This window comes from Notothenia rossii (assembly GCF_949606895.1).
Source record: "Notothenia rossii genome assembly, chromosome: 11".
NCBI lineage: Eukaryota > Metazoa > Chordata > Actinopteri > Perciformes > Nototheniidae > Notothenia > Notothenia rossii.
The window spans coordinates 45,773,465-45,793,044 of NC_136910.1; the positions used below are offsets into that span (position 1 = coordinate 45,773,465).

General features: G+C 38.7%; 3 protein-coding genes across 5 annotated transcripts; 1 reads left to right on the forward strand and 2 right to left on the reverse strand.

Moving 5' to 3' along the window:
* Window positions 1-186: 186 nt before the first annotated feature.
* dnajc21 (DnaJ heat shock protein family (Hsp40) member C21) lies at window positions 187-4,807 on the forward strand. Of its 3 annotated transcripts, XM_079659178.1 has the most exons (13): window positions 187-593; window positions 852-945; window positions 1,100-1,223; window positions 1,362-1,493; window positions 1,663-1,967; window positions 2,061-2,227; window positions 2,401-2,497; window positions 2,641-2,811; window positions 2,908-2,956; window positions 3,042-3,155; window positions 3,192-3,292; window positions 3,581-3,677; window positions 3,864-4,807. In XM_079659178.1, exons 1-13 carry the CDS (start codon window positions 497-499, stop codon window positions 4,023-4,025), a joined length of 1,710 nt encoding a protein of 569 aa, XP_079515304.1. In that variant the 5' UTR covers window positions 187-496; the 3' UTR covers window positions 4,026-4,807. The 3 variants fall into 3 exon arrangements, with proteins under 3 accessions (XP_079515304.1, XP_079515302.1, XP_079515303.1); XM_079659176.1 differs by having other exon boundaries at window positions 3,042-3,292; XM_079659177.1 differs by having other exon boundaries at window positions 3,045-3,292.
* LOC307024782 (alanine--glyoxylate aminotransferase 2, mitochondrial-like) lies at window positions 4,808-10,024 on the reverse strand. Its single transcript, XM_079659179.1, has 14 exons — window positions 9,860-10,024; window positions 9,062-9,150; window positions 8,477-8,667; window positions 8,244-8,367; window positions 8,053-8,147; window positions 7,817-7,910; window positions 7,571-7,664; window positions 7,215-7,315; window positions 6,976-7,068; window positions 6,768-6,900; window positions 6,584-6,672; window positions 6,088-6,237; window positions 5,775-5,873; window positions 4,808-5,561 (listed from the first exon to the last, which is right to left on the reverse strand). The coding sequence occupies exons 1-14, from the start codon at window positions 9,954-9,956 to the stop codon at window positions 5,460-5,462; spliced, it is 1,551 nt and encodes a 516-aa protein (XP_079515305.1). The 5' UTR covers window positions 9,957-10,024; the 3' UTR covers window positions 4,808-5,459.
* A 1,383-nt stretch (window positions 10,025-11,407) lies between these two features.
* Window positions 11,408-19,151, reverse strand: LOC307023496 (alanine--glyoxylate aminotransferase 2, mitochondrial-like). Its single transcript, XM_079656792.1, has 14 exons — window positions 18,923-19,151; window positions 17,713-17,801; window positions 17,366-17,556; window positions 17,125-17,248; window positions 16,929-17,023; window positions 16,563-16,656; window positions 16,059-16,152; window positions 15,069-15,169; window positions 14,758-14,850; window positions 14,056-14,188; window positions 13,854-13,942; window positions 13,584-13,733; window positions 12,063-12,161; window positions 11,408-11,859 (listed from the first exon to the last, which is right to left on the reverse strand). Exons 1-14 carry the CDS (start codon window positions 19,002-19,004, stop codon window positions 11,758-11,760), a joined length of 1,536 nt encoding a protein of 511 aa, XP_079512918.1. The 5' UTR covers window positions 19,005-19,151; the 3' UTR covers window positions 11,408-11,757.
* Between the last annotated feature and the right edge of the window lie 429 nt (window positions 19,152-19,580).

Below are 19,580 nucleotides of genomic sequence, written 5' to 3' on the forward strand. Positions count from 1 at the left end.
ATGTATTATATTGCCCTTAGGGCCACTGTCAGGATTTCAATGACAGAACAGGGTAGAGACAGTTATAAATAATCCATCCATGGGCTAGACATGCACAGCTGAGTAATATGTTGATTCCAATTGAAACGCTAGAGGGCAGCACCACTCGATGACAGCTTCTTATCTACCGAAATTATAGTGAAGAAGAGCAACTCTCGCGAGATTTAGCGGCACCACTCATTAAAGATATATCCATTGATTATGGTTTCAACAACCGGTCTTAAAGTATCGGTTCTATCAAAAATTATATATTTATATAATTGTAATATGTTACGCTAAATATTAATATACTCTGGCTATCATCCGAGAAGTAAGGATAGTTTAACAGATCAATTAAAGCTGCTCTTATGCTAGCATGCTGCAGTTAGCATAGGTAGATGCTAAAGTTAGCTTCGTCTGTCAACGGACATCTAATCACTTCTTCTAGAGTGAAGTTTGTCTTAACCATTAGCTTACAATGAAGTGTCACTATGAAATATTGTGCGTGAAACGAGACGCAGGAGAAGATGAATTGAAGAAAGCATATCGTAAATTAGCATTAAAATGGCATCCAGGTACGTACAACATATGGACCTACTAAATAGCATTATAATCACTATCTGATGTAAAAGCATCTGTATTACAGTGGAATAATAATATTGAAGCATTGGTCATTTATCCTAATTGAATAGTGGTTCACTCTTAGGTTTGCTAAGAGCTTATGTGCCATTTTAGAGTGACATGACATTATGATGGTGAATTATATGGCTATTATTCTCTCAAACCTTCCTATCTATAACAACAGTGTTTTGCTTCCATATGACATTTTGTAGATAAAAACTTGGACAATCCTGATGAGGCGGCGGAGTATTTTAAGCTGATTCAGGCAGCTTATGATGTCCTAAGTGATCCACAGGAGAGAGCTTGGTTTGTACACTTATTTCAACAGTTGCAATCATTATGACATTTGCTGGGCTTGGATGTTAAGAGTCATATATTTCTCTAAAACTTTTTTGTATGTACAAACTGTGTGGGTTAAAAAAGCCTTAGGTTGATACGTCGGTTTTTCTCTGTGTTGCAGGTATGACAATCACAGAGAGGCTCTTCTGAAAGGAGGAATCACTGGAGATTATGCAGATGACAGCATTGACCTCCTGCAGTATTTCACAGTCACCTGCTACTCTGGCTTCGGAGATGACGAGAAGGTTAGTTCATGTTGTTTCCAAACTCACAAACGTCACATCAAACCTTCAACCAGGTCATTTCTGTTATCACCTTCAGGCAAGGAAAATGTCAAAGAAAAGAAGATCGATCAATCACTAATCAATCTGTCTTTCCCTTAGAGTTTTTACACAGTCTACAGAAACCTCTTTGAGTCCATTGTTAAGGAGGAGATGGAGCACAGCAAGGTGGAAGACGATGATGATGAAGAGGATTTTCCTACTTTTGGAGACTCTGAGAGTGACTATGATACTGTAAGCAAAAAACACACTTTTGTCTCAAAACTCGTTCCTCTGTTGGATTTGTAGATGTTCTTTATACAATTTTTTAAATAGTTTCCCATGATACTTTCTCTAAATAAAACAAAACGAAAGACTTACTTTTACGCAGCTTGTGTGTTTAATCTCTATTTCCATATTACAGGTAGTGCACGTGTTTTACGGCTACTGGCAGAGCTTCTGCACTCGTAAAAACTTTGCCTGGAAGGAGGAGTATGATACGAGGCACGCATCCAACCGCTGGGAGAAAAGAGCTATGGAGAAGGATAACAAGAAGACCAGAGAGAAGTCTCGGAAAGAGCGCAACGAGCTTGTGCGACAACTCGTGGCTTTTGTCCGCAAGCGTGACCGGCGCGTGCTGGCCCACAGGAAGCTGGTGGAGGAGCAGAACGCTGAGAAGATCAAGAAGGCGGAGGAGATGAGGAGGAAGCATAAGCTTAGCCATGCCAAGTAAGTGGTGGATGCATAGTGACTTCATTGTGACATGTATTTGTCTCTCTTTAGTCATCATACTCATTATACTTTGATTTATATCCATACCAGAATGGCAGAGGACTACAAGGAGCAGAGCTGGGCGGCCATGTCTGAACTTGAGAAGGAGCTGCAGCAGATGGAGGCTCAGTATGGAAAGGAGTTTGGAGATGGATCAGAAAGTGAGGATGAAGAGTTGGAAATAGACCCAAAAGAGAAGAACGGTGATGAGGGAGACGGTCAGTGAGACTCAATATACTTCTGCACTTAGATGTTATAACAATCTCAAATGCAGCGTCTTATGCTACGTCGGGCTAGCCAATGGTGTCAGCTTCTTCCAGAGATTCTTTTTAGTTTGAGTTTGTGTGTGTGTGGTGCCTTTTTATTTAAATGTTTAAATATTCATTTGCAGATGTAGAACAGCCTAATGGAGACGAGCTGACGATGGATGATTATTATGAAAGTCTCTACTGCCCAGCCTGTGACAAATCCTTCAAATCAGATAAAGCGTGAGTCATTTGGCTTTGGACAATTGGTCATAGTATATATATATATCTGTAAAAGGCATTTATTTTTCTTTACTTGCTTAATCTGCTGTATTATTACCTTTTTTACATTTTATTTTATAGTTTGTTTATCTTCTTCTCAACAGCATGAAAAACCATCAAAAATCCAAAAAGCACCGGGAGATGGTGGCATTACTACGGCAACAGCTGGAGGAGGAAGATGATTCACTTGGTTTGAATGTGAACGGAAAGGATGAAAATAAGCTGGAAGATGAGGAGGAGGAGGAAGAGGAGGAGGAAGACAAGCCAAGGCAAAGGTATGCAGCCACTTACTCACTTTACTCATGCTTTTCAGGGAGGTAAGAGCATCAGCATTTTATATAATGTATCCAATCTTTATTTCACCTTCACAGGCTGTCCAAGAAGCAAAAGAGGAAAAAGAAACTGCAGAAAGTAGCACAGGTGAATAATAGATTTTCTTTTTTTTAAAGGTTTATCGAACCTTCACAATAAGCTTTCTTTGTATTCATGGTGTTCTCCTGTATAGCAGAGTGCTCCGGAGGAAGAGGAAGAGGAAGAGGAAGAGACACCGACACCGACAACCTGTGAGGAAGATGCCCCCGAGAAGTCAGAGAACCCGACAGAGGCGGAGAAACAGGAGGATCCCGCCCCCCCCACAGAGTCAGAGAAACAGGATGATCCCGCCCCCCCCACAGAGTCAGAGAAACAGGATGATCCCGCCCCCCCCACAGAGTCAGAGAAACAGGATGATCCCGCCCCCCCCACAGAAGTGAAGAGGTCTGTACAGATCTCTATAGTATTCTTAAGGAAACGTGTCAATGTCTGGTTCTTAGGATTTGTTAAAAAATCTGTAGTCTTTGGAACGACTGGTGGTTTCATTCTCTGGGGCAGGAACACTTCGGCAATAATGGCTGATTATTCATATACATTCTGCTCAAAGGGGACCAAGAAAATAAAACTAACTTTGTTTACTGTTGGGTAGGTAGCATACACTTTGTTTGTACTGTAATGTCTCTGTAGTCTTTTCTTAAATGTTTGCTTATTTGTCATCTGAATGTTGCCTAGCTCTGGGAAGACCAAAGGGAAGAAGGCGGGAGGAAAGGACAAACCGAAGAATGCAAAGTCAACCACAGAAGAAGAAGAAGAAGAAACGTGTCCTCAGGTTTGTTCAGTTAAACACAGTATTTATAGCAGAGATTTTTAATCATTTAGATTTGTTATCATTATATTTTTAATAATTTATCATTACACATTTTGAGTTACCAAAATCAATCTTAGAACATGATTTACTGTAAGAAAATGATCCATACTTGTGATATTAAATCTCATGACCCATTTCCCCTTCCAGAAGGAAGTGATCCTCAACTGTGTGATCTGCCACACTGAGTTCCCCACAAGAAACAAGTTGTTCGACCATCTGAAGACCAGCGGTCACTCCATCGCCATCTCCTCAAAAGCCCCTCAAAGCTCAACGACCAAGAGCAAAAAAGACAAGAAGAAGAACAGATAACACTTCATCTGGACGGATGAACCTGAAAGAGGTTGGCTGCGGTTGACTAGGCACAAAATGATGTCCAATGTCTTTTCCTCAACACTTTTCCTTGCCCTCCATGAAAAACGTCATGAGAAGGAAAGATTTAAAGGGGAAATTATGAAAAGACTTCCATGGTGCTAAGAGAATCAGACTACACTTACACTAGGCCTTTTAATTATACAAGAGCTTTAAATGTTGCTGCTACAAACAATTGTGGGAATGCATTATCTCCTTTACTTGTTTTTCAAGGATTGTAAAGTGTATACAATGCTAAAGGAGATAAAAAAAGAAAGTATTTCCTAAGCATTTTGGGAATTTGACCTGATCTGGATCATTGCTGCCATCTGGATCATTTCCCTCAGTTAGGAACCTTCCTCGGCCAAGAAGACTTTTCGGCTGCAGCCTTTAACTCAGCAGGCATGCTGGAAACCAAAAGTGGATTTCTAATGGGCTGGTTTGCTGAATGAGGGCGGATATGTTTCTTATTAAATTACATAAAAACCCTGTTCAGTGAGACAGTTATGTATGTATGTATGAACGACTGAGACTGAGTCTTTTAGGTTGGTATGATTGGTATCCCAGTAACTTATAAACATCTCTGTTCAGATGAACAATGCCAGAATTATATGTAATAATATCATGACATCCTTAACTGTTTTGGGAGTTCTCTCTTGGTTTGTCATTAAGATCTCTGTATTGGTATAACAACATCATACAATAAAATACTGCACATTGCTATGCATACAAGAACTATGAAATGTTTTACATGAAAGCCTTTATTAACCATGGATGTACCGAACATGCACTTATAACTTTTCATATGCCTTTTTTAATAGTGATAGATAAAACATGGCAAAAAAAAGCACATTCAAAGATGTACATTTAAGGAAGATCTATAGCAGATATGGTTTGTATTCACATTTTGTTTCTGTTAGTGTCATGTTTTCATTAACTAAGAATAAGCCCTTCATAGATACATAATGAGAGGGTCACTAGATGCTGCCTAACCCTACACACCGTTAAGTAAATCATTAAAGCACAAATTGTTTCTACATCAAATAGGAGATAGTTATTGCATTCTGATCGTGGATTCAACAGAGATAAACAGCAAAACTAATTAAGATCAACATACATATAAGGAGTAGTGCTGTTTGCTCACTGTTGTAAACAATTATGAGCCTCGCAGTAAAACATTTTCTTAAGATGAAGAGACAGCAGCCATGTTTCTAACATGCATATCATAGTGGACTGTTAAAATTCCCTTTTTAAAAAGTCTTCCACATCAGGACACAATAGCCGATTATTAACAATTACATTTGTATAATACAAAGACCTAAAGAAATGCAGTCTACTGCTGAGTGCTAGTGTTTTCCAGGTTTGATCCTTGGCGTTCCCACTCCTCTGAACTGTTCATTCTTTGTCCGTGTATCGTTGGATGGCCTTTTTAAAAACAGCCAGGAAGAAATTAACATCTTCCTTTGTGATGCACATGGGGGGTTGGATGCGGAAAGCCTTACGTGGTAAGAAAACAGAAGAGAAGAAGGAGTTTAGAGGAAAACATGCATAACCAATCAGGAGCTTTATTCTGTGTCACTGCAGGCACATGAGGTAATGATGGGGAGATGCATAGGCTGGTCAAATGGCCAAGTAGTTAACAAGTGTCATTGATTTAAATGGTTTTGTTATGTATGTTAGTTAATCTGCCATGATTGTGAGTTATGTTACCTGTCCGTAGACTCCTCCTTTTCCTATCAGGACTCCCATGTCCTTGATGTCCTCAAATATCTCACTCATTGCCTCAGGAGACAGCGGGTCTCTGCTGGCCTGTGGACGACAGAGAAGAGGTAAATAAAGTGGATGTGGCTACATCTGTTAATCAATATAAAAAAGTATTCTTGTTGGTCTATCAATCATTTGAACTGTAATTCAAAGTAGCCTACCAAAAGGCATTTCTTTATATACTTGTGGGATGCAACAGGTTCACTAAAATGATGCTAGAAAACAGTGAGAGAGGTGAGATTCACTTCTGTTACAATACCTTATTTGTCACCATTTCAACACCAATCTGCAGGCCTTTCCCACGCACGTCACCGATGATCTCATACGTGTCTCTTAGTTTTGCCAGTTCTGTCATCAGATAGGTGCCAACATTATGACTGTTCTGCTGTGTGCCGTCTTCTTTGATAGTCTGTTGAGTACAAATCTTATGATTATCATGTCCAACTTCATTTATTACTCTATTTTAATGTCACTGACACTTATTGTCAAGTTCAGGCCTTTTCACACCAGGAAACGTTGTTGATGTGACAATTCTTGTCTGCCAGGCTAGTATAGTCTAAAGAGCACTCTGAAGCTTTTTATTCTCTAAATAAAAACGTGTCTTTGTAAAATCTTCTCCTATCTTATCAAATAATGGCTTTGTTGTAGCAGTACATGACTGACAGAAAAAGTGTTTTAAAAACCAGCTAATGAGATATTGTACGACAGATTCCTTCAGTTTTGACTATTTCCTGTCAGGTCTGATTAATTATTACATCAAGCACTGATGAAGCAACGGCACAAGCCAAGGGACCTCCTCCAAAGGTGTTGAAGTGGAAGGCCTTAGCAAAGGAAGCAGCAATTTCTGGAAAACACATGAAAAAAACAAGCTTACACCTCCGTATTTATGTTTTACAGTTGAATCTCACATTGTATTGACTTATTGTAGTATAATCTCACCTGGTGTTGTAACAACAGCTCCCATTGGGAAGCCATCACCGATGCCCTTTGCCATGGTAACCATATCCGGAAGGACGTCATGACCTTGGAAACCCCAGAAGTGGCTTCCTGTTCGACCAAATCCTGTCTGGACCTGATGGTGCAAAACAGATTAGTTTGACAATTTTTTAAATGAACATATTATTTAACATATCTTTGTGTATCCTACCTCATCAGCAATGCAGACCCCTCCTCTCTCTCTCACAAGTTGGTAAGCCTCCTTTAAGTAATTCTTAGGGTACTGCACAGCTCCTCCCATTCCCTGTGAAAACCAAAACAGATTCACATATGTTGCTTCTTAACAAAAACAGTCATACTGAACATGAGAAAAACAATGGAAATGAATGGAACGAATAAAATAAAAATATTCTGACTTTTTCAGGTCAATACTAAAACAGAATAGAGTACCTGAATAGGCTCTCCAAAGAAACCAGCAATTCGACTTGGGACACTCGTAGCAAATGTCTCTTTCAGCTGTCCGATGTATTGATCATTTGCCATGCAATGACCTGTGGGAACAAAGACATTTTTTTGTGACAAACAAGCATGTAAAATGCAGTGTTCCCAAAGCAGTTCTTATCATTTTATATTCCCATTTTGTTGTATTGCAGAAGGAGCTTAATGCTTAGTCACAAAGACAACTGTATTGAGTTAGGCCATTCATGAGAGCACCAACAGAGATTAGAGAGTGTTTTGAGCTATTGGTGCATGTGTTTATCATGGAGAACAGTTTCATGTCAACACAATGCATGTGTTTTTTGTACCTTGGGCACAGCTACATTGTCTGGTGGTCTGCACAGGAGAGTCCCTGCAGTGGCTTCCTCCCCATGGACCTCTGAACACATCAGGACAAATGGTCTGTTTGTTTGGGCAGAAACCGAGTCAGCAACACTCACTCATTAACGCAGCACAAAGAAATCATCATCAAACTTGGAGTGCTGCCATAGCATTGTAAGCAGAAAAGTCAAAAAGCTGTCATATGACACTGCAATGCATCAATGTATACGTACGTGTGTGCAGCCTGAACTAGTGGCGATGGGGTATTTGTACGATGAGTTGGAGGTAAGACCCATGGTCTGTTGGGTGCCACCGTGGTATGATCCTCTGGAGGGTTTACACAACAAAATAAAATCAAACTTCACTCAAAATATCAAGCTTTAAAATATTGAGTGATTAAGTGTAACAGATTATACTCATGAGTAATGTTTTAAAACATTATTACTTATTTTGATGTTGTTATAATGACCTTAAAGTGAGGAGGTCAAAGTTGCCTGTGTGAAGTCGAGCCATCAACATGGCCAGGTCATTGGCTTCTGAGCCGCTGTTGGTCAGATATACAACCTGGACAGTGGAACAAATATTTTATTACCAGCTTACATATTTATCCAGGCTCCTCCACTCTGCTGATCTGGTAAAAAATCGAATCCACCATGTTACCTTGAGAGGATCCGGTAAGTGGGAGGCTAGTTTCTCACTGTACTCATGGAGAGTAGGATTGACATAGATGTTTGTAGTATGCCACAATTGTTTCAACTGCCTCTGTAGGGCTGCTGCAACTTTCCTGTACCCACAGATGTCCAAGTTAGTGCAACCATGAACAGTTATCTTTGACTGAAATCTGTATTTTAAACTCCAACATTCTATCTCTCTGCTACAGAAAGGGACCTTACGGGTGGCAGTGGCCCACACTGACAGTCGCCACACCAGCAAATAGATCCAGATATCGATTCCCGTCAAAATCCCACAGCCACTGCATGTATCCCTGATGGAGGAACACTGGTTTCTTATAGTAGGTTATCTTCATGGTCATGGGGTTGCAGTTCGTCCTGCGGATCTCCATTATCCGCTCTTTGGACATGCCCTGGATGAAAATGAATCACAAGAAAATAGGTAAAGTAGAAGATTGTGACCCTTTTTTTTTTAGTAGGCTACTTTGGCCAGACCTTCTCCCCCTAAGGTTGTGTGTGTTTTAAGTTTAAGTTTATATAAAATATTGGATGAATTGCAACAACATTTAGTACAAATGTTAAAGGTCCCAAGAAAACAAATCCTGATTATTATATTATAGTTAGTTTATCCCTTGACTTTTCTTGTTTCACGACCCAAAGGTTAATTATTTTTCTTATGGCCGATACATATCTTATTACACCATCTTTGTATGACACAATACGATTTGACATTTTTAAACAAAATTTTCAATTTCAGAATCAGGGCCCCACAGTGCAGACCTTTCCTTGATGCCACAACCCTCTTACCTTGTATTCCTCTGGTTTGAAGTCACATGAGGGCATCTCTGGGAGGTCTGCGGGACGATGTCTGTGGGCTGGTTTCTGACATACTGCGCCTGAGAAAAGTATTTGATTCAAATTCAGAATGAGGTACAAGAGATGTCATTATTTGGTCATGTCTTTACCATGACATTGCCATGATATTGGGGAATGTTTATATGATCTAGATATTGCAGCATGATTCCACTGATGTTGGCAGTGATTCAGAGACCTCCTCCCAGGCTACTTATAATCTACAGATAAAAACACATGTGATGAAAACATGTAATTGAACCTCATTCTGATTTGTCTGGTCAATTGTAACTTAATTTAAAGGATAACCTGGTTGATGGTTTAACCACATTAACTTCAAATTGTGCAACACAGGAATAACTATACTTCCCGTTTTCCATTGTGATATTAAATAGCACTTGAGTGAAGTACAGTATTTACTTTAACAAAATATATTTTTCATTGCTTTTTTAAATTTTTAATTTCAAAATATAAAGTCTTGCTTTTGGGCTTATAATACCCCAGCTAATGTTTATCTCTGACTCCTGAGTTTTACACAGACAAAGACAGATTACTTTCACAATTACATTAGCTAAATCATTATTAAATTAACAAGCTGTTATAATTTACCAGAAAATGTGTATTGCCATCTGATATTATACTTTAAGTGGCTGCATACAATTCCTCCTCAACTGGCTATATAATCATTAGCAACAAACCAGGATCAATCATGTTTTATATATCATATTGATCATCATCCCTATGGTAACTCACCCCCTCCCAGGTGAAGTTTGGCCGACGCAGGTGAACAGCAGGACTGTCCTGATAAAACTGCACAACGGCCAGCCAGACGATGTAGGACTTTAAACATGTTGAGCAGGTTCAGAGAGAACACAGCAGTCCTTCCCCTCTCAGTGTGTGACACTCAGCAGCCGACTCTTCCTTTTTCTTGAAGGTCGCAAAGATGGGTGGATAGTGCTCAGCCAATGGTACCCTGGTCCCACCTTACTACAATAGTTAATCTGCAACACCACATACATAAATATATAACCACAAGCACCTTGTCACTGTATTTCTGACCGTGTTTACTGATTGGGTGTATTTCAAGATGTGGTGCCAGTTCTTTCCTGTTAGAAGGCAGAGAAGACATTAACCTCACTCCTGTTCTCCTTCCTGCAATACACCCTTTACACAGCAAACATGTTGCAGGAAAAGCACCGTTGAAATGAATAACCTTATTGAAGGCTGCATTCCATTTAAGTAAGCCTTTCTCAGATCCCTCGAACCGTGCATGCTGACTCATCCGATGGAAATTATGATTATCAGAGAATTGAATGCTATGATGTTATATTTAACATATAAATAATAATATTCTGTGAGCCTTTCATGTCAAGAAACAGTAGATCTCAACACTCAGAAAGATTATCAGTCACAAGGTGACATTTGACCTGACAGTGGGTGACCAGTGATCTGTTCATGGGTCTATTGTTCTTTGATAGGGTCATGGGTCAGTTGTCTCATGACTAAGCATGTATTCATTGTAACTGTATAAAAGCTCTCTCTTCAGTTTGAGTGGTTGCACTCGGCTGTGGAGACATTGCTTTCCAGTGTGCCTCTTTTTAAAGACTCAGAAGTTTTTGACTAGTTCATTTCAAGAATTTCCACAACACTCACTGACATGGTTTGCTTGGAAACTTAATTGAAAAGAGCCATGGTAAATGATATTAATCTGTTTTATTTTATCTTGCCTTCTTTTGCCCGGGAGATGCTTTTGGTTCAGTTTATCTGTTTGTCAGCAGGATTACAGAAAGAAATCTTGCCCTGTTCACCTGAAATGTGGCGAAAAGGTGTAGCATGGTCCAAGAAAGAACCCATTACATTATGGAGGGGGTAAGGGGGACATACAGGACCTACTTTTCACTTTCATTAAAAGACAAAAAAGACCCCTTCCTTTTTCCAGGAAATTACTTATTGGATGCCCTGACTCAAGCTTTGGTTTTCAACGTTGGTGTCTAGGTCTAGATTACGTAGTTTAGTTGTATGCTCTTTGAGTAAAAGATTGCATCCTGACCCACCACATTTACATTTCTCACAGAGCATTTTTTTGTTGTTGGACTTACTCAACTCTGTAGTTTCCATTTGGGCACTGCAAAGAGACCTGCTTGTTTTTTTACCCAGAACCCAATCAAATAGAATATTTCAGTAGATTACAGGATTAAAAAACTTAAACCGCAGCCCTTTTTCAGTTTCCATACCACACATTGTGGAAGATAGTGAAATCCTATCAAATGAATTCCTGCAGGGGGCGGTGTGACCAATGTGTTATAATGCAAATGGTTCTTCCTTTATTAGTATAACATTCCTTTAGAATCATACAACTTTACACCAAAGCATGATTTGCCAGATAAAGTCACTGTACATGATTAGTTTCTCATCTAACTAGTGAGGTATTTTTAAGTGATCAAAGTCTTCAAATTACAACCGTTAAAAAAGTTAAATTTAACAATTGCTATTAAAGAACAATAACAGAGGTAGTTTTACTTAAATGGTTAAAATCATTAATACTGACATATTTTAAACATTTTAAAATATATTAAATTCAGTCCATTCCTGAGAGGGTCTCCAGGTTTGGTCCTTGCCATTGAGCAATCCAGCCGACCTTTATCTCACTTTCATCTTCTTTCCATGTAGTTGTGAATGGCCTTGTCAAATATTGCCAGAAAGAAATCGGCATCTTCCATTGTGATGCACATCGGGGGTTGGATCCGGAAGATCTTAGGTGGTGAGAAAAACCGGAAACAAAACAGGAGATTATAAAACGGGAAATTGTGTCACCAGGTCAGGTGTTTAATTCTGTGTCCCTTATCTAAGGCAGAGCAGGCACTGCAGGCATTACTGGAACATATCCTATGCCAGCTGCGTTTATGACACATGTAGGCACAGAAAGAATTAACTACTTTAAGGTGAGTGATGTTACCTGTCCGTAGACTCCTCCTTTCCCTATCAGGATTCCCATGTCCTTGATGTCCTCAAAGATTTCACTCATTGCCTCAGGAGGCAGAGTGTCTCTGCTGGCCTGTGGGCGACAGAGAAGAAATGCCGAAATAAATGAAGATGGATGTGTAACAATAAGTATAGGAATTTAATTTAGGTAAGTAACTATATGGACATTGCGCAACTGCTTATCTCCAATGATTAATACAGCTTGAGGCAAGTTTGATTTAAAGTGGACCTATCATGCTATATTTGAATAATATAGTGTAGGACCATACCTATATAAGGCATATTTATACTTTTTATTTTTCAAAATACCAAACAGATCATGCATTTGAGCCATTCCTCATTTCACTCAATTTAACACTGTCTTTGCATGGGCTGATTCTGTGAGAACAGCACCATCTACAGGCCTGGCATATGTACTACATCTTCTCCAGCGCTTTCGAATGGCAATGTCCGTGGCTGTCTCCTCCTGATTGGTGGAGTTGGCCCAATAGCCGTAGCGCCACTTCTGTGACGTAATGGAAGTGTTCAAATCTGGATCAGTCTGTATCAGATCCGTTGCAGCCCCTTTTTAAGAGATTTGGGTATGGAGGAAAATAGAGAAGGTTGTGTTTTCTGACACTTGGTGAGTTCCCTGACACACCGGGGACACATTCATGTATAAAAGACGTACAAAAGTGCATTTTGCATGATAGGTCACCTTTAAGACTTTTTTTAATGCATCTCAGAATGAAATTTAGATCAATTGTAAAATTACATAAATCAATATATGGCCAAGTATTTATTATAAAAAAAAAATGATCAAGTGAATAGCTGTGTGGTGGAGAGAAGAGTAGAACAGAACTGGGAAATACCTGCAGTCATTTGCTAGGTCTGCATGGCAGTTAAGTCCGTATTTAAGGTTTACTCTCACCTGCCACTGTGTTAGGCTACCAAATATTTATACAGATTATTTTTGTTTGGCACTTTTATTGTAAACAATTAAGAATTTTAAACATTTAGTGGTATGAGATTGTAGTAAAATTTGAATATTCATTCAACTTTGATCCTTGCCTATTTCTTAATTTTCAAATGACTCTTCAATACAATATCTGCTATTATCAACAGATACAAATTATTCAAAAACGTGCGAGCAGTACATTTACTACAGCTAACATTTTCTCTTTGCAGATGGTCACTGCTACTCCAGCTAATGGTTAACTGGGGCACTGGTGAACCATGCCCCCGGGAGGAACGGAACCACACACACACACACACACACACACACACACACACACACACACACACACACACACACACACACACACACACACACACACACACACACACACACACACACACACACACACACACACACACACACACACACACACACACACACACACACACACACACACACACACACACACACACACACACACACACACACACACACACACACACACACACGTTGTATAAGCATGTGAGGTTAGTTTGACTTCTGTTACAGAATGAATACCTTGTCTTTGACCATTTCCACACCAATCTGCAGGCCTTTTCCACGGACATCACCAATTATCTCATACTTGTCTCTGAGTTTTGCCAGTTCTGTCATCAGATAGGTTCCAACATCAAGACTGATCTGCTGTGTGCCGTCTTCTTTGATAACCTGTTGAGAAAAAACAATGATAACCTTTGATAACCTGTTAAGTAAAAAGGCAGCTGCAGTAAAATAATACAGATATACTCTGAAAAACGACTGATAAACAAAGAGAAGATAAGTGCTTACATCAAGCACTGATGACCCAACAGCACAGGCCACAGGGTTTCCTCCAAAAGTGTTGAAGTGAACCCCCTTGGCAAATGTGGCTGCAATTTCTGTGAAATACATTAATAAAAAAGCTCACACCTACATCTACTTATTTTTGGTCTTGTGAGACCATTATTTCCTATCATCCAACACACTCTATGCACTCTCTCTCATATCTCACCTGGTGTTGTGACAACAGCTCCCATCGGGAATCCATTACCGATCCCCTTTGCCATTGTAACCATATCAGGAATGACATCATGACCTTGGAAACCCCAGAAGTGGCTTCCTGTTCGCCCAAATCCTGTCTGGACCTGTTGGTACAAGAAGGTTTATGCATCTTAGGGCTTTGAATGTGTGTCATTATATATTTTTTTAATTATTGAAGCACAATATTTTGTTAGACAAAAACATGTTGTGAAATTTGGAAATGATCAGCTCAATTTCATTTTTTTCATAACATTTAGAATATTTTGATCACACGATCAGTAAATAATCTACTGGGACACTACTGGAATTAAATTCTCCCAATATTATAATACTGATGATAAAACTGTAGACTTATCTTTATCTGCAACATTGCGGGAATAGCGGATTTTAACAGAATCACTGAACATGCAAGAAAAATATTTTTGTTGGACAGCGAACTCATAAATTAACATGCAAGATCAATTATTCTGTAAAGATAAGTAAAAAAGCTGTACAAAGCGCTTTAGTTTATTTAACTAATTTTATTAACTTATACGTCTGCAATGTTACTGTTTGGTTCAGTTTCTTCACTCTCATCAACCACATTTCCATCAGCAGGCAGCAGTTTCTAGAGAAAAAGCTCTACCACTTTCTGTACATTTTGAATCTCTTTGACATGAAATGTGTGTCTCACCTCATCAGCAATGCACACTCCTCCTTTCTCTCTGAAAAGTTTGTAAGCGTCCTTCAGGTAATTTTTAGGATACTGCACAGCTCCTCCAACTCCCTATATAAATCAAACACATTCACATCTCACAGTCCCATTCTTAAGTACTCCTCACAGAAAAATAGAAAAACATGAATGAAATGCTAACAAACATTGTTTTATTTTGTTCTGATATCAGGGGATTATCCTGTAGATACAACACATTAGACATGCAAAACAAAATTGTCAATGCGTTGACTTAAAGATTACATGTCCTCTTATAACACAGAATAGAGTACCTGAATAGGCTCTCCAAAGAAAGCAGCGATTCGACTTGGGACACTAGTGGCAAATGTCTCTTTGAGCTGCCCGATGTATTGATCATTTGCCATGCAATGACCTGTAGGAACAAGGAAATGTTTTTTGGATCACACAAAATATACTTGAAAAAATCATGTTGACTTTATCTCAAACAAATACAGACTTAAAAATAATAAATAATAAATATTCACACCTAGGGAATGGGCAGAGCAATTATTCAACAACTGTTCTAAGTTACTGAATGATAAGTTAAAGCTTACCAAAATCAAATGCAGTGTCAAATCCCAATTTTCTTTTTGAAAATGTGACTCTCTCCATTGGATTTAGATTAGATTTATTATATTGTATTTTATGGATCAAGGTATGTCAGTTATAATTGCTCTGACATTAATTTTAACCAAATTATCGACCACTATAACAGCTAACAACTATATTTTACACACAGCAGCAGGGCGGTTAATAAACTAAATTGATAACGTACAGCAGTAAAGCGGATGTTTGTTTTGTATAAACAGCCATGTTGATATGCCAACGTATTGGTCGTTTCCAGGAAGGCTCTGTGGTTGAGCCACAGGAATACTATATAGATAAAATTCCTGAAAATGCTTTAAGGTTAAAAGAGGTAAATGAACGATAGAAGGAACCTTTGAACCTTATGAACTCAAAGGATAAAGACCAAACATTTTCCAAAGTCCAGTATTCAATGTAATAAAATATGTCGTTTTAGGTGGCCATTTTGTGCTGCATGTAATTCCACTCACAATTTTAAAACAAAAACGAATTAAATGGCACAAAAACTCTGGCATCAACTGTTGTTTATCGCTGTGCATGAATACAGCACATTCAAAAAGGTAAGGTTAATGTTCACGAGGAATATTGCAAAAGCAGTGGTAATGCTTAATCTCACCGTCAACAGTTTCAAGGAAATGAGCAGTGTAAGTGTGTTGAGGGTGGGTGTGTTTTTGTACCTTGGGCACAGCCACATTGTCTGGTGGTCTGCACAGGAGAGTCCCTGCAGTGGCTTCCTCCCCACGGACCTCTGAACACATCAGGACACATGGTCTGTTTGTTTGGGCAGAAACCGAGTCAGCAACACTCACTCATTAACGCAGCACAAATAAATCATCATCAAACTTGGCTGTACTGTCATAAACATTTTCACATGATTAGTTTATCGGTGGAAAAACTATTTGAAAACTGAGTGGAGGTCACAAAGCTGTTTAAGGCCAAATGTTGTGTATGTTCATTATTTCAATTAAGGCAAAGAACAAAAGAGAAGAGAGGCAGTCAAAACATTTAAATGTTTTAGTGGCCACTAATTACATTCATAACCCAGTCTTCTTGAAGATATTTCTCTATCACAAACATATGTCAATGTATATCACTATTTTATGACATAAATGATTTTGTGTATCATTAGTTGTATGTGTTTCTCATGTGGTGCTGACTGTAATATAATAATGCATACGTACAGTTGTGCAGCCTAAACCGTTGGCAATGGGGTATTTATATGCTGCGTTGGAAGTAAGGCCCATGGTTTGTGGGCTGCCACCGTGGTATGAGCCCCTGGAAAGAAAAATGGATAGAAAACATTAAAGACATTTGGATAACAGATAACTTTTCTTTTCACAATTAAGAATCTTGAGTTTATGAGTAAAATGACAAAGTATTGTAAAAATAGTTACAAATATATTACAAGGATGGTACAAAAAATGTTTAACACAGCCTAGGTATTTTAGTCTTATAGCCTTATAAAAGGAAATGTTACCTAGTCCTAAATAATGACTTTAAAAAAAAAAAAGATAACTAATAGAATCTAAATATTTAAAAACTTGTACCTTAAAGTGATGATGTCAAAGTTGCCTGTGTGAAGTCGAGCCATCAACATGGCCAGGTCATTGGCTTCTGAGCCGCTGTTTGTCAGATATACAACCTGGACAGTGAGACAAAGATCAGCAAACCTTTTCATCACAGAAATGTTTATTCAGAATCCTGCTCTAAGTTGACTTTTTTTTTTTTAATCCACCATGTTACCTTGAGAGGATCCGGTAAGTAGGAGGCAAGTTTCTCACTGTACTCATGGAGAGTAGGATAGGCGTAGATGTTTGTAGTATGGCACAATCTCTTCAACTGCTGCTCTGCTGCTGCCGTCACTTTCCTGTACCCGCAGATGTCAGGAGTCCGATATAAGAATGAACAATTATTTTTATTAGGAACTGTAGTTATAATAAATCCTGCTCTCACTGTGTGACACAGGAAAGCAAAGGGACCTTACGGGTGGCAGTGGCCCACACTGACAGTCGCCACACCAGCAAATAGATCCAGATATCGCCTCCCGTCCACATCCCACAGCCACTGCATGTATCCCTGGTGGATCAATACTGGTTTCTTATAGTAGGTAACCTTCATGATCATAGGGTTGCAGTTCTGCCTGCGGATCTCCATTATCCGCTCTTTGGACATGCCCTAGACAGGGACAAATGCACAGTAAAAAAAATACACGCAATGGCATTACCAGCATGTTCATGTGTATCTAAATTATATATATTATTACTTAGGTGATCACAAATAATAGGGCCAACTTTAGTCATAATGTATATGTCAGGAGGATATTGCTCTTACCGTGTATTCCTCTGGTTTGAAATTGCATGAGGGCATATCTGGGATGTCTGTGGGAGGGTGTTTGAAGGCTGATTTCTGACATAATGCACCTGTAAAATAAAATTGCTTAAAACGTATACAGTAATGTAAAAGCAACATTTTTCGTTTGGGAAACTACATGAACATAATCTGATCTGCGACATATGAGAGTAATTTGTGAAACATCCTGTCAGTGATATTTAACCCAGACTTCTTTCAACTCTTATATTTATTTCCAATCATTGTCTATAGGAGACAGATGTGCAAATAATGTTAAGGCTGTTCTAGTCTTTAACTATGTATTCAGTATACTGTATAACCTGTCTGACACTCTAACCACATCCAGTTCCCTTTAGACCTCACATTGTGCAACACATAATAAAATCCCTCCTGAAACTCTTAGTTGTAAAATGTGAGATAGAAGGTGCACTGGACTGGTTCAGCGATTATGTAAAGTCTAAAAAGCATGTGCGTAACTATTCCCCCACCCACACAGCCAACAATTGACAAGACATAAAATGACTAAATGTAATGAATGGCATTACCTTTTCCTGCTGCAATTTAATATAATGTAGCCAAGTTACTCACATTATATGTCATCCTATCAAATATAACCTTGTTTAATGGACCTGAGAAGTCCGTTTTATTCACCTAAAAACTGTCTAACACCAATGCCCTCTAAAACAGACCTGCACTTCATTCTATCCTCTTGGATGTTCATTTGTTAGGTTTTAATAGTTTAAGAGAAGTTTTGATTCACCTATACGTTTTTATTGAACTAACAGGTGTTTCTATTATGTTGCATATCGTCGTTGATTTATATGGGGTGGACAAAACAATTAGAACACCTGCCACAAATACAGTAGGCCTACCTCTCTAAAAACGTTTCTACAAACTTGGATTCATTAGTCAGTACTTAATAAAAAAGCAAATGAGTTATAATGTTACTTTCCGTTACACCACATTGACACTGGTTAAGCAAGACAACTGCGGCTTTATTCACATATTTGGGCTAAAACTGGGTTAATTGTCAAATAAAACCGCCTTTAACCAGTCGGACAAGACTAAAAGTAAGAAGAAAAAAAGTATAAACAACTTCGCGTTTATACATTAATTTCCAATGATAAACAAGTTCAGACAGACCATAATAACCAACTAGCTCTGGATTGTATTCGTCTCCATGGAAACTCACCACTTGCCAAGTGGAATTTGACCGAAGCTTGTCCTGTTAGAAGTGCACAGCGGCCACTGAGAGAGGAAGCAGCTTTAAGCATTTTTGAGCAGGTACAGAGGGCTGCAGGCCTGCAGCTATGATATCAGCGTCTGACACTCAGCTGCACGCGGACCTAAAGATTTTCTGCACCGAAAAAGTTTCCGGTGGGCTGTCAGTAGACCTGTCCAGATAACTGTAGCATGGCCCCTCTTACACGTCACTGGATGCGTGCGCACGAACACAGGTCGCATTTGTAAACTGTGTTAAATTATATCAGTTTATTATTTTTACTTTACTTAAGTATTTTCATGTTGTGCTATTTTGTACCTCTACTCTTTTACAAGTTGCAAAAATATTGTACTGAAATTATGTGATAGTTTATACTTTGCAGATTGAGAATATGAATAGGGTACAAAATATAAACCAACCAATATATTTTGTTAAATTATAATACAATAAGCTACCCAGCCGTATATACATAGCTACTTAAAATGTTTCCCACCTTTATCAGGTGAAACATTGAAGTAATTAACAGTATATCATACCTACCTGTATATAAGTGTAGACAATTATTAAAAAAATTGGCCAATCTGCATAATGAGTCCTTTTACTTTTTGCAAGTTGAGTATATTATGAG

What these genes read in the sequence shown, in the direction of transcription:
- LOC307023496 (XM_079656792.1), bottom strand. Translation starts at nt 19,004, where the DNA reads ATGCTTAAAGCTGCTTCCTCTCTCAGTGGCCGCTGTGCACTTCTAACA. An exon ending in ACTTACCGGATCCTCTCAAG is followed by an intron (nt 17,024 to 17,124) that starts GTAACATGGTGG and finishes CTCACTGTCCAG; the next exon opens with GTTGTATATCTGACAAACAG. An exon ending in TCTTTGGAGAGCCTATTCAG is followed by an intron (nt 14,851 to 15,068) that starts GTACTCTATTCT and finishes TGATTTATATAG; the next exon opens with GGAGTTGGAGGAGCTGTGCA.
- LOC307024782 (XM_079659179.1), bottom strand. Translation starts at nt 9,956, where the DNA reads ATGTTTAAAGTCCTACATCGTCTGGCTGGCCGTTGTGCAGTTTTATCA. An exon ending in CAAACTTCACCTGGGAGGGG is followed by an intron (nt 9,151 to 9,859) that starts GTGAGTTACCAT and finishes TACTTTTCTCAG; the next exon opens with GCGCAGTATGTCAGAAACCA. An exon ending in CTAGTTCAGGCTGCACACAC is followed by an intron (nt 7,665 to 7,816) that starts GTACGTATACAT and finishes CCAAACAAACAG; the next exon opens with ACCATTTGTCCTGATGTGTT.
- dnajc21 (XM_079659176.1), top strand. Translation starts at nt 497, where the DNA reads ATGAAGTGTCACTATGAAATATTGTGCGTGAAACGAGACGCAGGAGAA. An exon ending in GATCCACAGGAGAGAGCTTG is followed by an intron (nt 946 to 1,099) that starts GTTTGTACACTT and finishes TCTGTGTTGCAG; the next exon opens with GTATGACAATCACAGAGAGG. An exon ending in CATAAGCTTAGCCATGCCAA is followed by an intron (nt 1,968 to 2,060) that starts GTAAGTGGTGGA and finishes TATCCATACCAG; the next exon opens with AATGGCAGAGGACTACAAGG.